This window comes from Misgurnus anguillicaudatus, unplaced genomic scaffold, assembly GCF_027580225.2.
Source record: "Misgurnus anguillicaudatus unplaced genomic scaffold, ASM2758022v2 HiC_scaffold_32, whole genome shotgun sequence".
Classification (NCBI taxonomy): domain Eukaryota; kingdom Metazoa; phylum Chordata; class Actinopteri; order Cypriniformes; family Cobitidae; genus Misgurnus; species Misgurnus anguillicaudatus.
The window spans coordinates 2,163,849-2,185,286 of NW_027395282.1; the positions used below are offsets into that span (position 1 = coordinate 2,163,849).

General features: G+C 34.5%; 2 protein-coding genes across 2 annotated transcripts in view; both read left to right on the top strand.

Moving 5' to 3' along the window:
* Nucleotides 1–988: 988 nt before the first annotated feature.
* On the top strand, nt 989–7,980 carry LOC141363062 (protein SSUH2 homolog). Its single transcript, XM_073865543.1, has 12 exons — nt 989–1,208; nt 3,142–3,237; nt 4,859–4,943; nt 5,380–5,509; nt 5,599–5,659; nt 5,743–5,867; nt 5,995–6,057; nt 6,201–6,280; nt 6,360–6,452; nt 6,581–6,686; nt 7,274–7,381; nt 7,608–7,980. Exons 1-12 carry the CDS (start codon nt 1,184–1,186, stop codon nt 7,740–7,742), a joined length of 1,107 nt encoding a protein of 368 aa, XP_073721644.1. The 5' UTR covers nt 989–1,183; the 3' UTR covers nt 7,743–7,980.
* Nucleotides 7,981–8,963: 983 nt separating this feature from the next.
* LOC141363103 (semaphorin-3D-like) overlaps nt 8,964–21,438 on the top strand; it is an 87,746-nt gene continuing 75,271 nt past the window's right edge. Inside the window, exon 1 of the mRNA XM_073865638.1 lies at nt 8,964–9,174. The gene's annotated coding sequence lies outside the window, so the exon portion shown is untranslated. The remainder of the gene's footprint in view (nt 9,175–21,438) is intronic.

Below are 21,438 nucleotides of genomic sequence, written 5' to 3' on the forward strand. Positions count from 1 at the left end.
ACTGATTTAATTTTCTAAAACAAAGAATACTGCCATATTTTACACTTTTGTTGTGATTATAAAATCGATTTAAGAATAATTAAACTAATATAAAGTAAAACACCCAAATGTCTTTTTATCATTATAGTCTTAATTTTTTTCTGATTTTACTATTTAGTGTTTAGGTAAAATTATAATTTTTGTTTTGTTCTTTGAATTGCTGACATGATAATTAATGAATTGATAATTTTCTCAAATTCCAAGTTAAAACAAAACAATAAAAAAATGGTTAATATAGTTAAATCATGGTTACCAAAATTGTTATTACTACAAAAACATGTTTTCATAAGAAATATTTAAATATTGTGAATATAAAAACTGTACAAACTGATCAAAATAACACAAAAAAGATAGAAAAAAAGTATTCACCTTGAATAATGCAAAGAAAAAAGTTTGTATTCATTTTTAATCAACACAGTACTAATGTTATCACATGCATTTCAGTAAAGTTGAGGAATTCATATATAGTAATAATTAATTGATATTTAATAACCCTGATTTTTATAACAGTTTTCATAAATAGGTGTTTATACAGTAAAAAAATTCTATTTTTAGTAATATAAGTAATATAATATATTTTAAGTGCATACAGTTTTTTACGATATATTCCAAGCATTTAGTATGTATTATATTGTATTCAAATGTCTCTTTGTGTAATCGAATAGCCTATATAAATCTGAGACACTATATTTTTATTAGGACATATCAAAGATCCTCAAAGACATAGTGTGAAAACTAGTGAACTAGATCTAAATTCTTGATCTCGTGGAGCATTTTGACATGGTGATATTTGGAACCAACAGTATATGTTTTATAAAACAGGTTGTTCAAACAAATGTATAAGCAGTGTAGAATTCAAAACTAGGCTAATCTTTAGTAACTACTGGTCTGGAAGACTAAACAATCACTTGTATTTTTCAATTTGTTCATACAACTAAGGATTCTGTCGTGTAGTCATATGCCTCTCATTATGAGACGTATAAGACAGATTTCATTAGAAAAGGTCAAGCCGAAGAAACAGTGTTGTGGGTGTGGCTTTATTTGCACACAATTTCTGCCACACTTCAAAGTTTTTCTCACAGCCAGTGTGGAGCTGTAGCCAGAATCATTATTAATAAAACCTGATCAGCATTTTGTGTATGTTATGGACTGCAAAGACGAAGATATAGGTGGGTAAAGCTTATTTTGATGAATGCTTTTAAATGTATAGTATTTTTCTTTAACATTAATTTACTGTTGTTACTGTACAGTTACTAGTATAGTACAGTAACTATAATGTATATAATTCTTTCACGTCTGAATAGTTTGCATAAATATAAATGGTTTAAACTGCATTTGCATGTGTTTAGAACTAAGTGCCTCATACAAAATTTTATTTATTAAAAAATAATTGTTTAGCTAAAATCTTAATTTTGGCAGACGTCATTATAGATTTCTGTCTATGCATGTGAACAATATAAGTGCACTTGAATTTGTACCACTAAAATACACCAAGTTTTTATTGCATATTCTCTTTATATTATTTAGATTATAGCACTAATAGAATTAAAATCAAAATCATAAAACTTTTATATCTAGGCATAATTTTCAAAGATGATAATTTTCAATTTTTCGAAAGATACACTATGTTCATTATAGAAATGTCTGTTTTTATGCAAAAAAAAAAAAAAAAGGAAAATTAAGTCTGAGGAGATCTGAACACAAAAGTAAAGAGGTAGGCCTACAGCATGCATATGTTCTGAAAAAAAAAACAAGAAATGAAAGAAACACTGAGTGGCATCAATAGTCTCATGATAACTGCAACATGGCATTACGAAAAGTAAGTATTAGTTCCTCCAGAACTTCTGCTTTAAATAAAACATTCAGGCGCATAGTAATTTCTAAGACAGCGTATTACAACGTATGTATCAAACAAATTAACATTCTGAATCTGTTTGTATCCTGTTTGCTAACACAACAGCATGCGTCTGTCATTACAAACACAATTAAACCCATAATCAGATTTATCAAACAATGACCAATTCAATTTCTTTAACAGTAAAGGAGCTATTTACAGATATGGTACTTTTCATGTTCACATTATGACTCAAAGCCACAAAAATTATTATATTATAATTGCTCCTAATGTAATAAATAGCTCATGTTACAGAAATAAACCTTATTCCTGGAGTTTAAGTGTGCTTGTACCCTGAAATTACAGCTTTAAAAATGTTAATTCGCTTAATCTGCGTAAATGTCTGGAATTCTGCATGCATTGACAATTTAACCCATTATTAGAATAGCTGCCAGGGCATTAATATGCGGTTGCTATGTTTTTGGCGGTTGCTAGGTTCTCAAAGAGACCACATCAAAGCCCTTATAATTATCAGGTCCCTAGATACCTAAATGTGCATTCATGGATATTTTTAATACCTGACATGAAAGTAAACAAGTCTCCTGTAGCGCCCCCTACAGTAACATCTCTGCAAACAGAGTGCAACAAAAATAGTTTTTGTATCCAAAGGTTTTGGGCAGAATTCAAATAGAAAATAAAAATGACATTTTAATAGTTAAAGATAAGTTTTTGATGGATGTGCATTGCGAAGTTAACATTTGAATTGTATCACAGATGAGCGGCTCCTCCCTTCATTCACTGCTTTATTTTGAGGTCATTGTTTCCCTTGTTTTGCCCATTCTTCACGCTAAATCTTAAGCACAATCTCCTCTGAAGGAAAAGCACTCAGGGTGATATTTATATCCACTTGTTAGCAGCATTGTTTACAGTATGGCCATAACTAAGCTGTCGTGATAAGATTTTATATATAACTTAAGACAAACACTGATGCATTTAAAAAGCATTACTGATGGAAAGCACCCAATTTCAAATGGCAAGAAGAAATATGATGTTAACACATGATATAAGGACAAGAAATACCTCACGGATACAAGTTTATGCCCTTAAAGAAGTAGTTCATCCAAAAATGGGCCCCGTTTTTAGGATGGACTACTCCTTTAATCAAACAACCAATGTGATGAAATTGGACATTTGATTGGACGGTTAATATGAATGTTGGTCCTGGATCAATAAGGATGTTAATCTCTCTCTTTTATTTTTTGTCACAGATACCTGTGACCCCAACATCCCTGAAGAGGGTCCTTCTGCTCCGCCACCCGGCTGGCTTGACAATGTAACAGGTTATGAGGAGCACAAAGGTGGAGGTTAGAGACCCTAGGCACGACGCAAAGTAGTCCTTGCAACCACTTCAGCCGTGACTTTTTAACGATATCAAGTACATAGTTATTGTTTTTATAAAACGATTACCACACAATACAAAAAAGTTCAATGCAACTTTTTATGTAGTAAAATTACTTACCGCTGGAAAAAATAGTCCCTGACTGACCCACTATGAACAAGAGCTTACAAGCGGATGACATCACAGTACCGCGAGAGAGATTCGACAACAGACCCTCCGTTTAATTTCTCAAAACGCTCTCGCGGTATTTTGATGTCATCCGCATAATATTTGTATAAAATAAGATTAACTCGTTGGACAAAGCTCGTTAGTGTCAAAAACTTTTGTTAAACATAGATCTTTTTTTTTTTTGCGATAATCCAAAAGTCTAGGGAAAAATTAAATGGGCTTTCTGGCGTAGGAACCCATGTCCCGCTAACTTCCGGGGTTTTAGCCTGCAAAAATACGTCATCCATGCGGCACTTCATTAATAAATCTGTTTTTCTTTCTACATATTTTAACAAAAATATAATTTGATTTTTTTTCCCATTCTTTGATAAATCTGGCAATTTTTTAATAATTTATGTCTGTTCATAATTTCCCCTCACCATTTAAAGAATATAATGCAGTGCGATTCCTTCCGGTCTAAATCACCTTGTTAAATGTCATCTAAGTTTTATTAATAGTGACACAAAAGAACCTTGATTTTAGATGGGATAAGCATATATAACAAAAAATAATAATTAACATAATAATGAACAAAACGCATAACACTAGGTACATTTTATTGGGCATCTTTTATTGAATATATAGATGGAAAGAAAGGCTGGCTGTTACCTCATAAGTACTGCATTCATTGAAATTAAATTATAAATTTATTTAAGATCTTACCTAAAAATATCCTGTAAATGATACTGTGGCGAAATGGATGTTGACAACACTTGCTCATTTTGTGGAAATTAAGAAGAAACACTGACCCATTTATATTTTCATTGTGACAAAACTCAAAATTTCTGGAAAAATTTATTTTCATTTAAGTAAACACTTTAATTCTTTCAAATCCTTTCAGTTTAAAGAAATAATTTGTTACCAAACCACAACTAATATTCCAATTAATTACATTTTTTTTATTAACAAACAGAATTTCTCTAAATCACAGCCTACCTTTCCACATTTCCTAACTGAAGTTTAAACATTTTTCAAATCCCTTGTTAAAAACAAGAAAAATTAAAGATTTTTCGAAATATTATGATGATTTTTTTTATACCACTGATGCATAATGTTTTCCTATGCATATGTTAACCTGTTTATTTATTCATTTATTTATTTGTTTATTTATCTTTTCCTCTTCCTTTATTTTATATGTGAAACTTTACATGGATAATGCATGTGATTTCATTCCTGTAGAGTTTTTTTTCTATTCATTCTATTTTATATGTAAAATGTTTCATGCATTAATTAAAATTAAATAAATAAAAGTGCCGTGTAGTGATGTCTCATGAACATGCATATTTATATATATATTTATGTATTTTAATATATAATCATCTCTTGACATCAGTGGTGAATGCTTTTGTCATTGTGTTTTCTGTGATTTTTGTTTGTAGAGTGCACAGATCAAATTTGTCCTCCTCCGCCAGACTTCGTCCCCCAGCCTGAAAGTGAAAAGAATGCTTTTGTTCCAAATGTCATGTGGGTACAATGTTTTTTACGTCATACTTAGCATGTATAACACACTTGTGTGTTTCTGTAGCTCAGTGGCAACATATTTCATTGGCAATATAAAGTTGAATCTATAAAACACACGTACAGATTAAAGAAATGTACAGATTGATTTTCCTTAGATAATTGATGTCACGTTGGATAATCAGCCAAATAAATTTAAGATGTGGTTACTTATGCCAATTTGTTTATTAAGTCAAATTTGAATCATAAATCATTTCCTTTAAAGGAAAACTTATATTAAGGAATATAATACACTCTAAAAATGCTGGGTTAATTTTACCCATTGTTGCGTCAAATATAAACAGTCCCCTTTTGACCCAATGCTGGGTTGAAAATAACCTAATTATTCAGAGAATACTGATTTTGGTTTATTGTTTTTTGTATTTTTATTTTATTTTATCAGATTGCCCACGGTCTCAGAAGATGCAGCAAGAGATGCTCTACTGCAGTTTGTGGGTAAAAAGTGGAACTACAGCAGCAAACCTGCCAAAAATCTCATCTTTAAAGACATGAAGCCTTTTACAGTTTACCGCGTAGGTCCCTCCAAACATGTCCATCTATTAGTTTATATTGTTTAATGTTTTCTTATTTAGAAAAAGTCATTTGTCCTATATCATTTCAGTACCGCTTGGAAACATATACAGAGTCCAGATCAAGCACTTGGGAATCAGAGCCACACACAGGTAAACAAATCATAAAAATGTGATTTATGCCTATATACTTTTTTCATAACATTATTACTGTGTCACAAATATATTTTGCTCAGGTCAGTCTGTGGATGGTCCTCAGAATGGAGCGATTCCTCCACCCTGGCATGTTCAAGTGTCTTACCCACCCAATTTCACTGATGTTGTACAGAAAGTCAGGGTGCCACACTCTTCATTTGTAAAGGTATTGTGTATTTCTATATTAGTTTCTCAACAAACTCTGAACACAAAGACATAAAATCACTCCTATAAGTGAGAATGTTTGTGAATTTTGGTATTTTGATGCTTGCTGAATTGAATTATGATTGCAGCCCTGCTTTCGATGTAATGGTAATGGACGAGTCAGGTGCACACACTGCCGTGGAAAGGGAATGGTGGGTTGATGTTACATTATAAAATATGAATTAAAAAAATATATAATATCAAATATACATACAGTACAACAAGTAAAACACAAATAATATAGAAGTTGTGGTGTAAGGTTAAATTTAATGTAGTTTTGATGTACCCATATTAGATACACTGTATGTTTTGCCTTGCCTCTGGTCACAATCGCAATCGACGGTGCACGAACTGCCACGGCAGGGGAAGAAAAAGGTAATTTGATGATGCATAGTTTAATTTGAATTTAAATATAAACCTTGTAAATTTAAAATATCCCAATTGACTTTTTTAGGTGTGTCCCTTGTCACGGAAAAGGTTACAAGATCTGTGTGACGTGTAATGGCCACAGAAATCTTGTGCATTTCATACAAGTCACAGTTTCTTGGTAAACCTGCTTACAAAATCTGACGTTTATAAGCTTAAATGCCTCATTTGCATGCATTTTAGGATCTTGATTTTGTTATTGCTTTAGTTTTGTATGCACAAATATATCTCTCCCACTGTGTTTCTCAGGAGAAATCAGGTGTTTGAGTTCATACCTGACCGTGTGCCTGAATTCCCACTAAAGAAATTTGAGAAGGTGTCTGGGGAGACGTTCTTTAGAGATGAAAACCCCCTGGTATAAATAAGTCTCTTTATTTTCATGCATTCAGTGACTTTGTGTCAAATACTTCATATAAAACAATAAGATGTTGTTAACATAAAAACAAGCCGTTTAAATAATACTTTAAAGGTGCAGTGTGTAAATTTTAGCGGCATCTAGTGGTGAGGTTGCGAATTGCAACCAACGGCGTAGTCCACTGCTCACCCCTTGCTTTTGAAACACATAGAGAAGCTACGGTAGCTGCCACAGGACAAACATGTCATCGTCGGCGACAACTTAGTAAAAAGATTGTCCGTTAAGGGCATCTGTAGAAAAATGGCGGCACAAAATGGCGACTTCCATGTAAGGAGACCCTCTTTGTATGTAGATAAAAAGGTCTCGTTCTAAGGTAATAAACACATAATGGTTAATTATAAAAGGTCTTTGTACACCCCTGATTATATAGTTTGTATATTATTTTGCATTTCTGTCAAGCAATCCTTCTAAAAATTACACACTGCACCTTTAACGAATGCATTCATTTAACATTATCACCAATGTATTGTTAAATAACCTTAAACTTTTAAATGCTGTATATTGAAAACACAAATGCTTGCATTTAGGTCTATCCAGTTGATGGCTTTCCTGACCAGGACATCTGCGAGGCTTCAAAACGAACAATTCGGAGTCATCTTCTCGCATTTTCTTCTGTTAGTCGCATTTTACAGCAGGTAAGAAGAGCCTTTATTGTGACATTTCCTTCTTATTATTAGAAATAAATATTATTTAAGTAAATGTTTACATAAAAGCAACCAAATGTGACTTATGACCTGGAGAGGATGCAACTAAACAGTTGACCACTAGATGGAAGACTAGTCTCAAAGTGAGGTCCAAATGAAAGAGTCAGAAAGTCACATCTTTTATAGTAATATTTTAATCTGTTTTGTTTTCTTACAGCGACAAACAATTGAGCTGGTGCCTCTCACTCATGTATTCTACGCATACAATGGGAAAGACTACAATTACTTTGTTTTTGGTAGAGAAAACAAGGTTCACACAACCAACTATCCTTCTTCCTGCAGTATTTTGTAGTGTTTCTTTTTGTTTTTTACTTCTGTGGACCAAAAGCATGATGATAGGCACCAATTTTTTCTTTTCTACATTTTTTTACCAAAAATATTGTGTTTTAGTATACATTTACCACATATTTACAGGCAAAATATGACTTATAAATGCCTTATGATTTAAAATATGACATGCAACTTATAAATGTGATTGTTAAAGAATGTTTTGAATTCTAAATGCCAAGAATAAAGTTAACATTACTGTACAGTATGTCATGTGTGTTTGGTTTGAAACAATTAAGGTCAGAAACATTAAGGTCAGGTTTTAAAATGATAGTATATATATATATATATATATATAATATATATATATATATATATATATATACACAGTGAAACATTTAGCTGAATATATTGTTAAAAACAAAAAATTATTTATAATACTTTATAAATATATACACTTATTTGGAAGTTACTGAACATTAGCATCTTAAATTGATCTTTGAATTACGTTAAAATTATAATTTTGATGAATGCTTATTTAAATGTATTTAAATAATAGTATTTAAAATAAAATTATATTATTTTGAGATCCATTAATTTGCTGCAGTACCGCTGTGGGTCCACTAGGTGTCGTGGACTGCATGCTGGTTTTCAGAATAAATATATATGTCCAGTGTGAATTGTATACATTTAAATACTATTAAAACTTGACCTTGTTGAATCATATTATGTATCATATTATGCTACCATATTACACTGTCATTGAGACGTGTGTTTTGGTCATTTGAAGAACCCTGTGCCCAATAAGTATTAATATAGGAAGCTGTTTTAAGTGCATTGTTGTCTATCATTTAATTTTCAAGTGCATGTTTGACATTCTGAAGTATTAGCACATGATCCCACAATATCAAGAGACTTTATAATGTCTAATTGTTATTGTATTATTATTATTGTTGTTATTTTTAAAACAGCATCAAGACAGAATCAACTTCACTTTACTTCAATAACTTTTATCCAAGTGCAGCCAATGAGATTTTTTATTTTAAGTTAGTTTATGTAAAGCCACGTGTACTAGAAATGTCTCATTAATTTCACATTGGCTTGACGCAGGATGCACTGGCTTCTTATCCAGAATAAGACACCTGTTTTCCTCAAGCTGAAACGCGTATAAACTTTTTGGCGCATAAACTGAACACCTGCACAAACAGCACTCATAAATAATGCGTTAGATAGGATATAAGTCTGATGTTAAGACTCGGACGGTAGACTGCTGAAGAGGAGGGGGCGTGGCTCTCCACAAATTCAGACGCGCGCTGCGCGGTTTGTTGATAGTGCGTGAATGAGGCGCGCGAGCATCACTGCGCATCTTTACACTTCTGTCAGATAAGTTGACATTTCATCAATAAAGTGGAATAAAAGTCTGAAGAACGAGGAAAGAGAGGAGAAAATAACGCTCGGTAGGTTTTAAAAACTTGTTTTTGTCCTGCTGTCATGTGTAAATTGCGGTATTGCGAAATTATGATATCATTAGCAATACTTTGATTACAACGGTAACGTTACTGAATTATTACGATATTTATGTACTACTGAATTTAGTTATTTGTTTATTTTATCGTACTTAGTCAAGTGATTGCCCTTACGAAAATTAAACATATTTTTTTTGTGGTAAAAGTGTAGTAACAGTTAACCATGTGTATTGTTGATTAGCAAAACCATGGTTTTACTACAGTAAGTTAACCATGGTTTACAAAACATTGTGATTATAGTAACAATGATGTTTTTGGATAACTTTAGTAAAACCATAGTTATTTTGTGGTAACCATGGTTTTACTACATCCATGTTTTTTTGTTTTAACTGTAGTAAAACGATGGTTAATTTTTCGTAAGGGTTGTTTGATTAAACATGTTGTTTACCTAATAGGCTATGGCTAGTAATGTTTTTCCCTACTGTAGCCTACTTCAAATAACTTAACCATAGGTTTACTACGGTAACAAGAATGTTTACTTAGTTAAACCATTGTTGCTGTAGTAAAACCAATGGTAACTAATATGTCAAAAACCCTAGTTACTACAAAACATGGGTTAATCTTGGTTAGGGTACAGGTGTAAGTGTGTTTTTACAGGTGTACACAAAAATTAACCATGCTCTTTTAAGTTAAATTTAGACGCATGAGCATTTTTTTGTATGCCATAATTTATATCTGCTGGCCAACAGATGTAACATCTTTAGGCTTTTGCCATATTTGAGCAGTTTTGTTTCAAATAAGCTAGTAAATTATTAAAAGTAAGTTGAACTATTTCGCTACAAACTGTACATGGTTGAGTTGGGACAGGATGGAAATTGAATCTTACATTTTTTGGACGTCATTGATGTTCATTCATTGTCCCCTGACTCTTTTCCTTTTCCTGTTTGGTGGTCTACATATTGTTTTGATTTGTTTGTTTCCGCCTTTGTACGCACTGTAAATTTCCTCTTTTATATACATATAAATATATATAAATATATACATAATTTCTAAGATTAACATGGATTAAATAATGGCATAAGATATTTAGTATCATGCATTGTCACTTAAAGGTAAAAAAACCTTAAAGTTTATAAGTGTTTTTTATAATTATTTTTCATTTATGACTAGGCACTATATTAGATTTATTACACGCCTGCTTACCATCTTTACCACATAAGGTTTAATTTGAAGCCTGATGGATTGCGCTGTGGAGATTTTGAAAGCTCTGATCTGATAGCGGGTGCTTGTTCTTGTTAAAGGGAGTTTATGTTTCACACCCCTTCACAGCACTTGAAAGGCAGAGGTGAAGCGGACAGATGTGTGTGCGTTCTGGTTTTGGGAGGGGTCATCACGTACGAGCCATATGAGAAAAGCCAGGCGGTGATTGTGAGACCCTTATCTTTGCTGGCCAGCACTGAAACCCAAAACTATTGTTGTTTTATCGGGAGTGAGCTTTGTTCTTCTGGTAACAATAGCTGGACTCTGGGAACAGTTATATAGTACAATCTGTCCAATAGTGTACATGAAGTGATTAGATTTACAAGTCATTTTAACTGGATTGGTGAGTTGCTGTAACTTATAAAATAAAGTTGGCATAACTAAAGCAATTTCAACTTGATTTATAGGGATAGTTCACCTTAAAATGAAAATTCTGTCATCATTTATTCATCCTCAATTTTTTTCTGATGAACACAAAAGAAGATATTTTGAGAAATGATGGTAAACACACAGCATATAGTGTACATTGACTTCCATAGTAGGAATAAAAAAATATGCAGAATTTAATGGGTACGTCAACTGTTTGCTTACCATCATTTATCTAAATATATTCTTCATCATTTATCACAATACTTCCAAAATATTTTTTTTCCTACTATGAAAGTCAATGACCACTATCAGCTGTATGTTTACCATCATTTATCAAAATATATTCTTTTGTGTTCATCAGAAAAAAAGAAATTCATACATGAGAATGAGCAAATGATGACAGAATTTTCATTTTAAGGTGAACTATCCCTTTAAGTTACAACGACTCACCATTTATATCGTAATAGTTGAAATTAATTGTAAATCCTAGTTTATTAAACTTAAAAATGTAAGTGCAAAAAGATTTACATGCCCATTTATTCTTTATTAAAGGAGACATTTCACAAGACTTTTTTTAAGATGTTGAATAAATCTTTGGTGTCCCCAGAGTACGTATGTGAAGTTTTAGCTCAAAATATCTCATAGATAATTTATTATAAAATGTTAAACTTGCCACTTTGTAGGTGTGAGCAAAAATGTGCCGTTTTGGGTGTGTCCTTTAAAATGCAAATGAGCTGATCTCTGCACTAAATGGCAGTGCTGTGGTTGGATAGTGCAGATTAAGGGGCGGTATTATCCCCTTCTGACATCACAAGGGGAGCTACATTTCAATTAGCTATTTTTTTCACATGTTTGCAGATAATGGTTTACCAAAACTAAGTTACTGTTGATCTTTTTTACATTTTCTAGGTTGATAGAAGCACTTAAACATGGAAACATAATAGCACTTAAAGGTGGGGTGCATGAGCTCTGAAAGCCAATGTTGACATTTGAAATCACCTAAAAAAACACGCCCCTACCCCAATATAATCTAGGCCTTCTTTTGATAGACCCGCCCCACACATACGCAACCCAGGCAATGATGGCGGTTAGTAGACACACCCCTTAATGATGATTGGCTACAAGTGTGTTTTGGTACTCGACCCGACTCCCTTTTCCAAAGTGTTTTTTAAAAATCATGCACCCCGCCTTTAAACATGGAAAAAGTCAGATTTTCATGATATGTCCCCTTTAAAACAATAAAAAGCAAAAATATTTGTAATCTGAGGACTTTTTCTGATAATCAATAGCATCTGTAGTGTTTATATTCCACCAATGCTGATTTTATACATTTAACATTGTTTTAAAGTTAAGTAATGTCTACAATTGGTGTTGCGATTAAAGTTTTAGTGTTGCTTATAAGTTGCCGTATTTGGTCCAGATGGGTTTGTGGGTTTTTGATGGAAACATTATTACACAGCGGTTTCACAGCCTATAATGTCATTTATCGTAACTTGGCAAAAAAAAGCAGAAAAGATCAAAGTTTTGCTTTGGTGTGATATTCATCTTACCAGCTGAAGTTCAGGGTATCAGATGATATTTCATGGAGCTTTACAGATGATATTCTCAGGAGACGTACGTCAATGCTGTTCACCTTTTCCCCTTGCGAGCACATGAATGATTTCACTTCTTGGCTCTGGAAAATCTGATATGTCGACGTTCTTTGTTCTTGTTATGCATATCTACAGATTCCAGTCTTTGCTTTGGTATGGCCTGAATTATTTCGATCTGTTTTCGATTGTTGAAACGTCTGTGTCTGGTTTATGCACTTCCTTTATCTATACGCTGATCTGCCAGGTCTGTGCAAATTCATTTTGAAGATCATTCATCTGAAGGGTTTTTGTAGTTTATTGATGCATAGGTCAGTACATATAAAGTATACTAGCATTTAAAGATGACATTTATGTGAATGCATTAATTTTTTTATAATTATGGGTTTAATAAAGGCAATAACTTCAGAGATAACTGAACATTATTATAAATATTATGTGAACTTATTTTCTTAATTCTTTGAACTTAAACCAGCAGTCAAAAGTTTGGACACATTTGGCTCATGATCTTACAAAACGTTTTGATTTAAAGTCTTACCTTTATTTAATTTCTTAAAAGTGTGCCCAAGATTCTGGGGTAAACTCGAATCCTATTGTGACCCTGCAGAGGACATGCATGTTTGGAAGATTAAATTATAAAAAATGTATTCATTATTTTTCTAACATTAAAAAAAATAAATAAGTAGTTCTATCCAAATCCCTGATTGGGAGTTTATTAGTGTTGGTTTCAAAGTGCTATGTAGTTCGCATTTTTGGAGACAGAAACTAAGAGATAAAAGCTCAGACCACCCAACAAGATCCACCGATGTCTTTGTCATTCATCATGGGTTAAATTAGTCTATAACAAACCACTGCGTATTTCTGTGCAATGTGGAAAATACTGACTCGGTCAAGAAATCGTTTTCCCACAGAAAAAGCTCATTTGCTCTCCTCGGTATGGAAAAGATGTTCTGGATGCCAACTCATTTAAGATATGCCTCATGCTTGTTTATTATTGTGTCGTTTGGGATGAATGTATAAGCTGAAGGATTAGATGGCGTGTTTAATGATGAGGTGATGGACTGCAATTATGCCGTCTGTCTTATCTATAATAAACTTATTTTAATGGTTTATAAGAGTGCACCTCTTGAATGAAAAACCAGGATCATAAATAAATTGGATTAAAAGTGTCAGCAAGACTGTACTGCTGAATATAAGTTTAAACTCCATAAATCTGCCTTAAAATTGTAAGGGTGTGCGGTGATGACTGTCGCTGTTTTGAGTCAAAGTAAGAGGAGACAGACAAAAATTTATTTTTCAGTTTTGCTTTGAACAGCACAGTGATTGAAGGCATGACCTCCTCGTAACATGAACAAAATATGAACAACTGTAGTAGTTTAATGAAGATTAATAAATGCTAAAAAATTACATTACTACATTATTGTTAGTTCATGTTAGCTAAACCATTAACTAATGTTAATGAATACAATGTTATTTTGAAGTGTTACCATTTGTTTTCCTAAACAAAATATGAGTCTGTAGCTCAGTGGTAGATCATTGCGTTATGTATACCACCTTGTAATGCAATGTAAGTTGCTTTGGATAAAATTGTCCTTGGTGACTTCTTCTGTGAGTCGTTACTTAAAGATCAAAGCCAAAAAAAGACCACCCCATGATATTCTAATCTCTTTAGTTTAGGTCCCACCTCCAATCTAATACAAGGATGCTTGTCTTCATCACTGAACTTGTGGTAACCTGGGCAGGTGGATGTCGGGCAGTCGGCCAGAAAGCCGGATAAACTGTCATTATACTTATCTGTCTGTAAAAGAATTAGCTGTGTGGATGGTTCACCCGGCATCTCCGTGTGTTGGCGAGACAGCCGGCAACATTCTGAATGAATGACTCAATAACTCATTGTGGTGCCTCTCTATTATCTTAATTAATTGGCCCCTATCTCCGTCAGTTCAACAATAACTGCGTTCTGGCAAACACTGTACTTCCTTCCCATAATGCATCTGTTTTAACCTGCTGTCTGGCGCCAAACACAGGAAGATCAGAGAAAGGCTGAAAATGGCTTCATGTGGGGGAGTCAGAGCGGAAGCTCGGTCTAAAACACACAACCAGCTGTTTCGGCAAATAATAGCAACGTCAATAAACCGCGTCATCATTTAGTTAAACTTTATTGCTTAGTCAAGCTAAATTCTGCTGTGTTATGCTTAAAAAAAACGAATGTACATGGTCATCATTGTTTATATTGTACAGTAAGTTCTGAGGAGACAATCTGTCTGTCGTGAATCATGTAGCCTATATATTTGACTCCTTTGTGTTGGAGTGACTGCGGTATTGTAAAGCGAAACTGTTTATTTTTGTTGCGTTTTCGTGCATTGAAGATCTCTTTAAAGTGAGGAACAATCCTTACCATTGTTTACTTGTGGGGTTTTATAATAAAAGACAGACAAAAATATGAAAGAACTTTGATTTTGGCGTCTAGGTGAAACCAAAAGTCTCTCCGCCCCTCCGCAGCACTTTGTTTAGACTGGGAATATAGTGCTAGCAAGAACATCACATGTATAAGGATACACGTAACGCAAGTTTTTTTTTTTCAGTTTTAACATACAAATGACAAAACTAAACTAAAACTAAAAATGCTGTATTATGCAAGCCAGGCCACTAGTTGGCGATGTCTCACGATGTCTGAACATGTAATGCGGATGCGCATAACCTCACCATTTTTACAAATTTGTGTTTTTGTAGTTTACACAGCGACGATAAAGGTATTGTTTTCAAAAACTTTGAAACTTTAGGCCCCTAAAAGTTTTCATGTTGAATAACGGCCAAAACAAGTAATAACGCTTAAGTTTTTAGCGGGACCCATAGAATTAGGTGGGTCGCACAAAGTCGCTTGGTTGTAGGGGTGAATGACACAGCAAACTGTTTAGTCCAACAAATGACAAGCAATGACATTAATTCTGATATGATACACACAATAAGGTATATAATATTGTTAAACTTACATTTCATTAATAAAATGACAAGGAAAATAAAAACTACTCAAATATCATAATAAAAGAGAAAAAAAGTATTTCCATAGCTCCAGTATATATTTTACCTATTTAACTCTTTCCCCGCCATTGACGAGATATGTCGTCATTTAAACATTAAAATACAAAATAAAGCATTTTTTATTTTATTTTACACTGCGTTTATGTTTTTATAATCGTTCTGAATCTGATCTCTAACAAAATTACTTTTTAAAAAATGCTATTATTTCAGCTTTTTTGCTGAAAAAAATGTTTTTGAAGAAAAAACCAATATTTAAGAGTTTATAAGCAGAGAAAAAATATAGATAGGATGAAACGTTTAGTTTGTTTGATTGTTTATTTATTGTTTGTTTTAAAGCAGAGGGTCTGTTCTTTCATTTGATATATTTGTATGTTTATATATTTTTAGAAGAATTTTTTTTTTTTGGAAACTTTTGTGAAATTTACAAAAAATGCTGGCGGACAACTTTTCATAAAAAGGCTGGGGGCGAATGAGTTAAGTGGGTTGCGAAATGAAAAGTTTGGGAACCCCTGATGGTCCATCAGACTGCTTGAAAAATCCCATACTGTTTAATTGTTAAATTGTGAAGCTTGTCAAGGATTGGGAGGTATCCTGTTGCCTTTCTAAGCCGTCAGATGTGCAATGTTTGACTGGTGGACAAGAAGGTATAAACTTTAGTTACTCTGTGTGGATTTGAAGGAAAATGACGTCGTATCCACTAAAGGTCACACTGAGAAAAGTTGGTAAATTAAATGATAAATATGGAGAAAGCTCTAGCAGCTTTTTTGTATATTTTTCTATTATATTTTAATTTAAAATTAAAGTGTGGATTAAGTGTCCATATACTTTTCAAGACCATGTTTATCTCCCAATGATGCTCAGACTGATCCATTCCACTTCTCCACACATAATTTCGAGAAGGTCCCATCAGGAGCAAAGATACAACTAGCACCACCATCGCCAAACCACCACCCCCCTCTTCCACCCATCTCAGTGTTTGGCTGGATGACCCTCGAGGTCTTGACATGTCAGAGAGCTCTATGGGGGAACCTTTCCTCCTGGTATGGTGCTCTTTCTTATCCTTTCAAACCAACAGCACTGGAATTCTTCAGGGCCAAAGAGCCAAAGATAAATCATTTAGAGATTATAAGTGAGTGCGCATCAGCAGATTTTGTTAGCATAGATAAAAAAATCACCTATGTCATGGGATTTCCAACAACATCATTTCTTGATTTAACATCCTCTTTTGTGCTTGCCTGCAGGCAGAAGAATTCAACAGTTACGAGGGCCTAATAGGTCCAGTTACAAGATTAAAGATGTCCCAGTAATTTAGTACGCTACTCGCTTTCTGTTTCAGATTAAGTGTCTTTGTGTAAATCATTTACAAGTTATCGCTGAGCTAACTCCCGTCCAGGAGCGCGCTGCGAAGATATACGCTCTTTTAAGTGAGCAGGTCAACCCCTGCTGTTTCATTTACTGTTTTTAGACGGAAGGATTTGCAAATCGCTCTCAAAGGCTTAGCCGAGGGGAACTCGAAGCTAATCTGTAATTGCCCCCTATTTTTAATTAATGTCCTTTCAGGTCTTATGTCATGTGAGTTAAAACAGTTCTCAAACTTTCCTATTGAACGGCATTCACAGACTTCAGTACAGCCCCACTTTGGCATGTTGTTGCTGTAAATACATGTCCCCTCAAATGTCCTGGGAACATGCTATTGTACAAAAGAGTCTCTCTGGAAATACTTTGCGTAATTCAACTAGAGTACTTTTCTATATAATTAGCCCAAGACAGGCTGGTTTGCTATTTTTATGTGCAGATTTTGGTTAGAAATGTGTGGGATGGATTTGGTAAAACGAACCACTTCGGAAGATGAAAGCATTGTCAAAAAATGAAAAACTATGTGCTTTTTGTTTTTCATATCCCAACATAATATACACTGTTCATAGGGCTGTCACGATTATGAAATTTGGTCAAATGCTGTTTTTTCTACTGTATTGAATGGCTTTGGAATGTATCACGTTGCACTGTCAGTAAAGGAAAGCCATCTAAGGGCCGATTCACACCGGCTGCGTGGCGTATCGGTTGCGTGTCAGTTGCGTGGCGGCTGCGCCCCGTTTCTGTGTCTGTACATACCAGAAGCGTGCCTGACGCACTGCTGTTGCTATAGGTGACATATATTTTGGCTGGAAACGCTTCCAAGATGCTTGCGTGTGGCGTGAGAAATAGGCGTCGGTCCTATTCCTAGCATGCACGCATGTTCGGCGCGGCTCGAGCCGCGCCTGAGACGTGCGTGTCATGCAGGCGGTGTGAACTGTCAAACCTGCTAACATGAGAGCCTAAATAAAAACGGACACGCCACGCAGCTGAGACGCACACGCCATCCAGCCGGTGTGAATCGGCCACTGTCTCGTTTATACAGGCGCTACAGCTCCCCCTTGTGTTTTTTAGAGAGATGTGCAATCATTGCGGTGACCTAAAATCATTGCGATGAGGTCAAACAATCGCGATGGGACGATTATTTAATCATTGTGACAGCCCTAACTGCACATATAACAATTAGTAAGCTATTCGTAGGTCCTATCAAAGATCCTTTCAAAATTGTGATCGTTTCATATAAAATCTACAATTTTACAACTTAATTATGAGATTTGGAGCATTTAATTTCAATCATTGATTTTACATTGATTTCAATCTTTGACATGATCTTACTCAATATTAAAGATATCAAGGTTATATTTACACAGAATGATCTTTGCATTATGTAGGAAGATTTTATGAAGAAAACAATAAATCACAAAACAAATAACCTGTGGCCGGTTGCATAAACATAGCCGTAAAGTTAAGACTGTGTCTTAAAGGGATACTTCACCGATTTAGCATTCAGCTTTGTATCTGTAGAAACCCGGCAGTATTACTGAATGACCATGTTTCCCTCCATCATTTCCCCCTGAGAGGAGAGATATCTGCATTTTGGTTCTGCAAAAAAGTCCTCCGATGATGCAAAAATCGTCATATTACATCATCGGAGGACTTTTTGCAGAACCAAAATGCAGATATCTCTCCTCTCAGGGGGAAATGAGGGAGGGAAACATGGTCATTCAGTAATACTGCCGGGTTTCTACAGATACAAAGCTGAATGCTAAATCGGTGAAGTATCCCTTTAAGAATGAGTCTGAGTAACTAGCAATTAGTTAGGGCTAATCAGTCTTATTATTTGGATTTAAATTAGACCAATCTAACATACTTTAAACAGTTAAGACCAGTTTTGAAGAAACATTTTTTAAGACTAGTCAGACGTTTATGCAACCGGCTACTGGTAGTCACAATTACCAGGCTATGCAACATTCTCTCAACCAATTACATTGCACTGTACAAAAAATGTGTTGGTTCAACTTAAAAAAGTAAGTAACCTGGATGCGTTACATTTTTGAGTTAATTTATTTTAAAAATTTCAACTAATATTTTAAAGTTTTAACTCAAAATTTGAAAGCAACCAGGTAACTTACTTTTTTTAAGTTGAACCAACTTTTTTTAGAGTGTGGGGACAGGATTGTTTTTTAGACTAATAATAGTCATGAACATTGTTTTTTATTTCCATTTAGTGCAGAAATCTCCACCTTTTACCTTCAATAATCAATCATGCAAGAATAACGTAGACCTTGGGAAGTCCAGTTTTCGTAAATCTGCTGAGATTTTCGGCCTATGTGGGTACCGATTTGATATGAGCATGCTTATAATTAACCCCCTTTAGGAAAAATGGCAAATATGTATAAATTCTGCACATATGTAAACCCTCATGCTTTGATTAAAAGCCAAATTTAATAACGGGACTTCACAGGCACGATCCCATCAAAGAAAAAAATGTTAATGGAAAAAGACTTCCCTTTAGCATAAGATAAATAGAGCATGCAAATAAGAGAGGGCAAAATACGCATGGCATTTTAAACAAACTGACAGTCAAAGTTAGACTCTAATCTGCAATCGAAATGTCCAAACAGTGGGGGTCAAATGGGAAACCGTCACAATCAGTATGAGTGCTGTGACATCCAGTGTCTAAGTAAGGTCACTCGGACCACCCGGGATGAAAACGCACATTTAATCGGTATCGTATTGTGATGAACTTGTTGACATTGTCAGTTTGGTCAGAAATGTGAGAAACCTTGCATGTAAATCAAAATAATAGTTATGCACAAGATCATTTCCGATAATTTTAGTGCATTTTAGTACAGTAAAGCCATGAATGAGCAAATATGAGGTCGATTTACTTTTAATGTTAGAGTTTTCACGCAGGCACACCAAAACAAGTTTAGAAGGAATATTTATAATCGTTATGCCTTTTATAGGTGAGGTGTTTCATTAACATTACATTTGATATGTAAACTATTCAGCATCTCATACGACCCAAGCAAAAGACTTTGATTTATCTCCACTATTTGCGTCTTTAATAAATAAACTTGTGATTTACACAGATATAATAATAACTTTAAAGTCTTTGTTAAGGATTTTTGGCAAGGATGAGCATTGTTTGTTTTCACACTGAAACAACTGGTTTTAAGCCCAGCAGGTGTTGTTTGGACATCACTTATCTTAGACTAAACAAAAACCAAAAGTAACATATTGTGTCTAGACAGTAATGTTTACAAGCCGTTAACTCTTTTGTAAAAGTCTCAATATAAAGAAATCAGCTTCAGCACAACAGTGTCCACCCACTTTTTTGTCATCCTTGGTCCCGGAAATACATTTACCATGAGTTTTCTCCATAAATGTTTAAAAAGTTAGTTATTAAGTAAAACCTTTTACAGCCTTAAACCAAACCGAATAGTTCTGGGATGAATCACAATATAGCAACATTTGATTCAAAGAAGCAAGAAAACCAGAAAAAATAAAGGTGTCTTATTCTGTACCTAACAGGAAAATATATTCAAAATAATTATGTAGTATATTCAAACTATTATACTTACTGTCATTAAATAAATAAAATTTGATATTTTAGAAGTGTATTACAAAATATTCACAAATATGAGTAAAGGGTTAGTTCACCAAAGAATGGAGATTTTGTCATTTATGACTCACCCTCATGTCGTTTCCCACCCAAAAGACCTTTGTTCATCTTTAAAACACAAATTAAGATGATTTTGACGAAATCTGAGCACTTTCTGTTCCGTTATCATCAGGAATGCAATTTTCAAGACCCAGAAAAGGGAGTAAAGACCTCATTACAGTAAAATACTGTAGTCCATGTGACTACAGTGGTTCAATCTTCATTTCACGAAGTGGCAAGAATATGTTTTGTGCTCATAACGTCAGTTTTTTTTAAACAAAAGCAGCTCATGCATGCGTTAAACACAAGTGTCGTGCATCAGCCATAGACATATATACATAGATGCAACCCTGCTGGAAAAACCAGCATAGACCAGCATAGCTGTTCATACCAGCAAGACCAGCACAGGGCTCTCAAGTGTCACGCATTGAGCGTGACAGTCACTCATTTCGGTCTTTTGTCACGCACTCCCGCCACACATTGTATTTCTCACGCAGAAAAACTATTTATAATATATTTAATATATGCCGCAGCGCACAAAAGTTATCTGGTCGCGCCGCTCTCACTATGGAAACCAGCAGGAATCAAGCGCGTATCCCCTAGAGCCTGCCACTTATCAGCCAATCAAAAAAAAGAAATAGGCTACACAATAGCCAATCAGAAAATAGCACTATTGTATCTGGGTAAGATTTAACGCAACAACCAATGAAAGGCGGCATGCTGCGTCAAGTTTCGTCTCCTCCCCTGATCTGAGTCAGCAGCATGGATTTAGCGCGTTTATCAATCCGCAGGGGGCCGAGCAGAGCGAACATCAGTAGTACAAGGTGTGTGTGCAGGGCGGACTGGCCATGTTGACCTGGCGGCTGTTCTGACCCGCCGTGCAGTCATCTCAGGTTGACATGTGAAAGAGAGAGAGAGACAGACGCAGCGAGATGCTGCAAAAATCAATCACAGAAATATTCTCCAGGAAGGGAG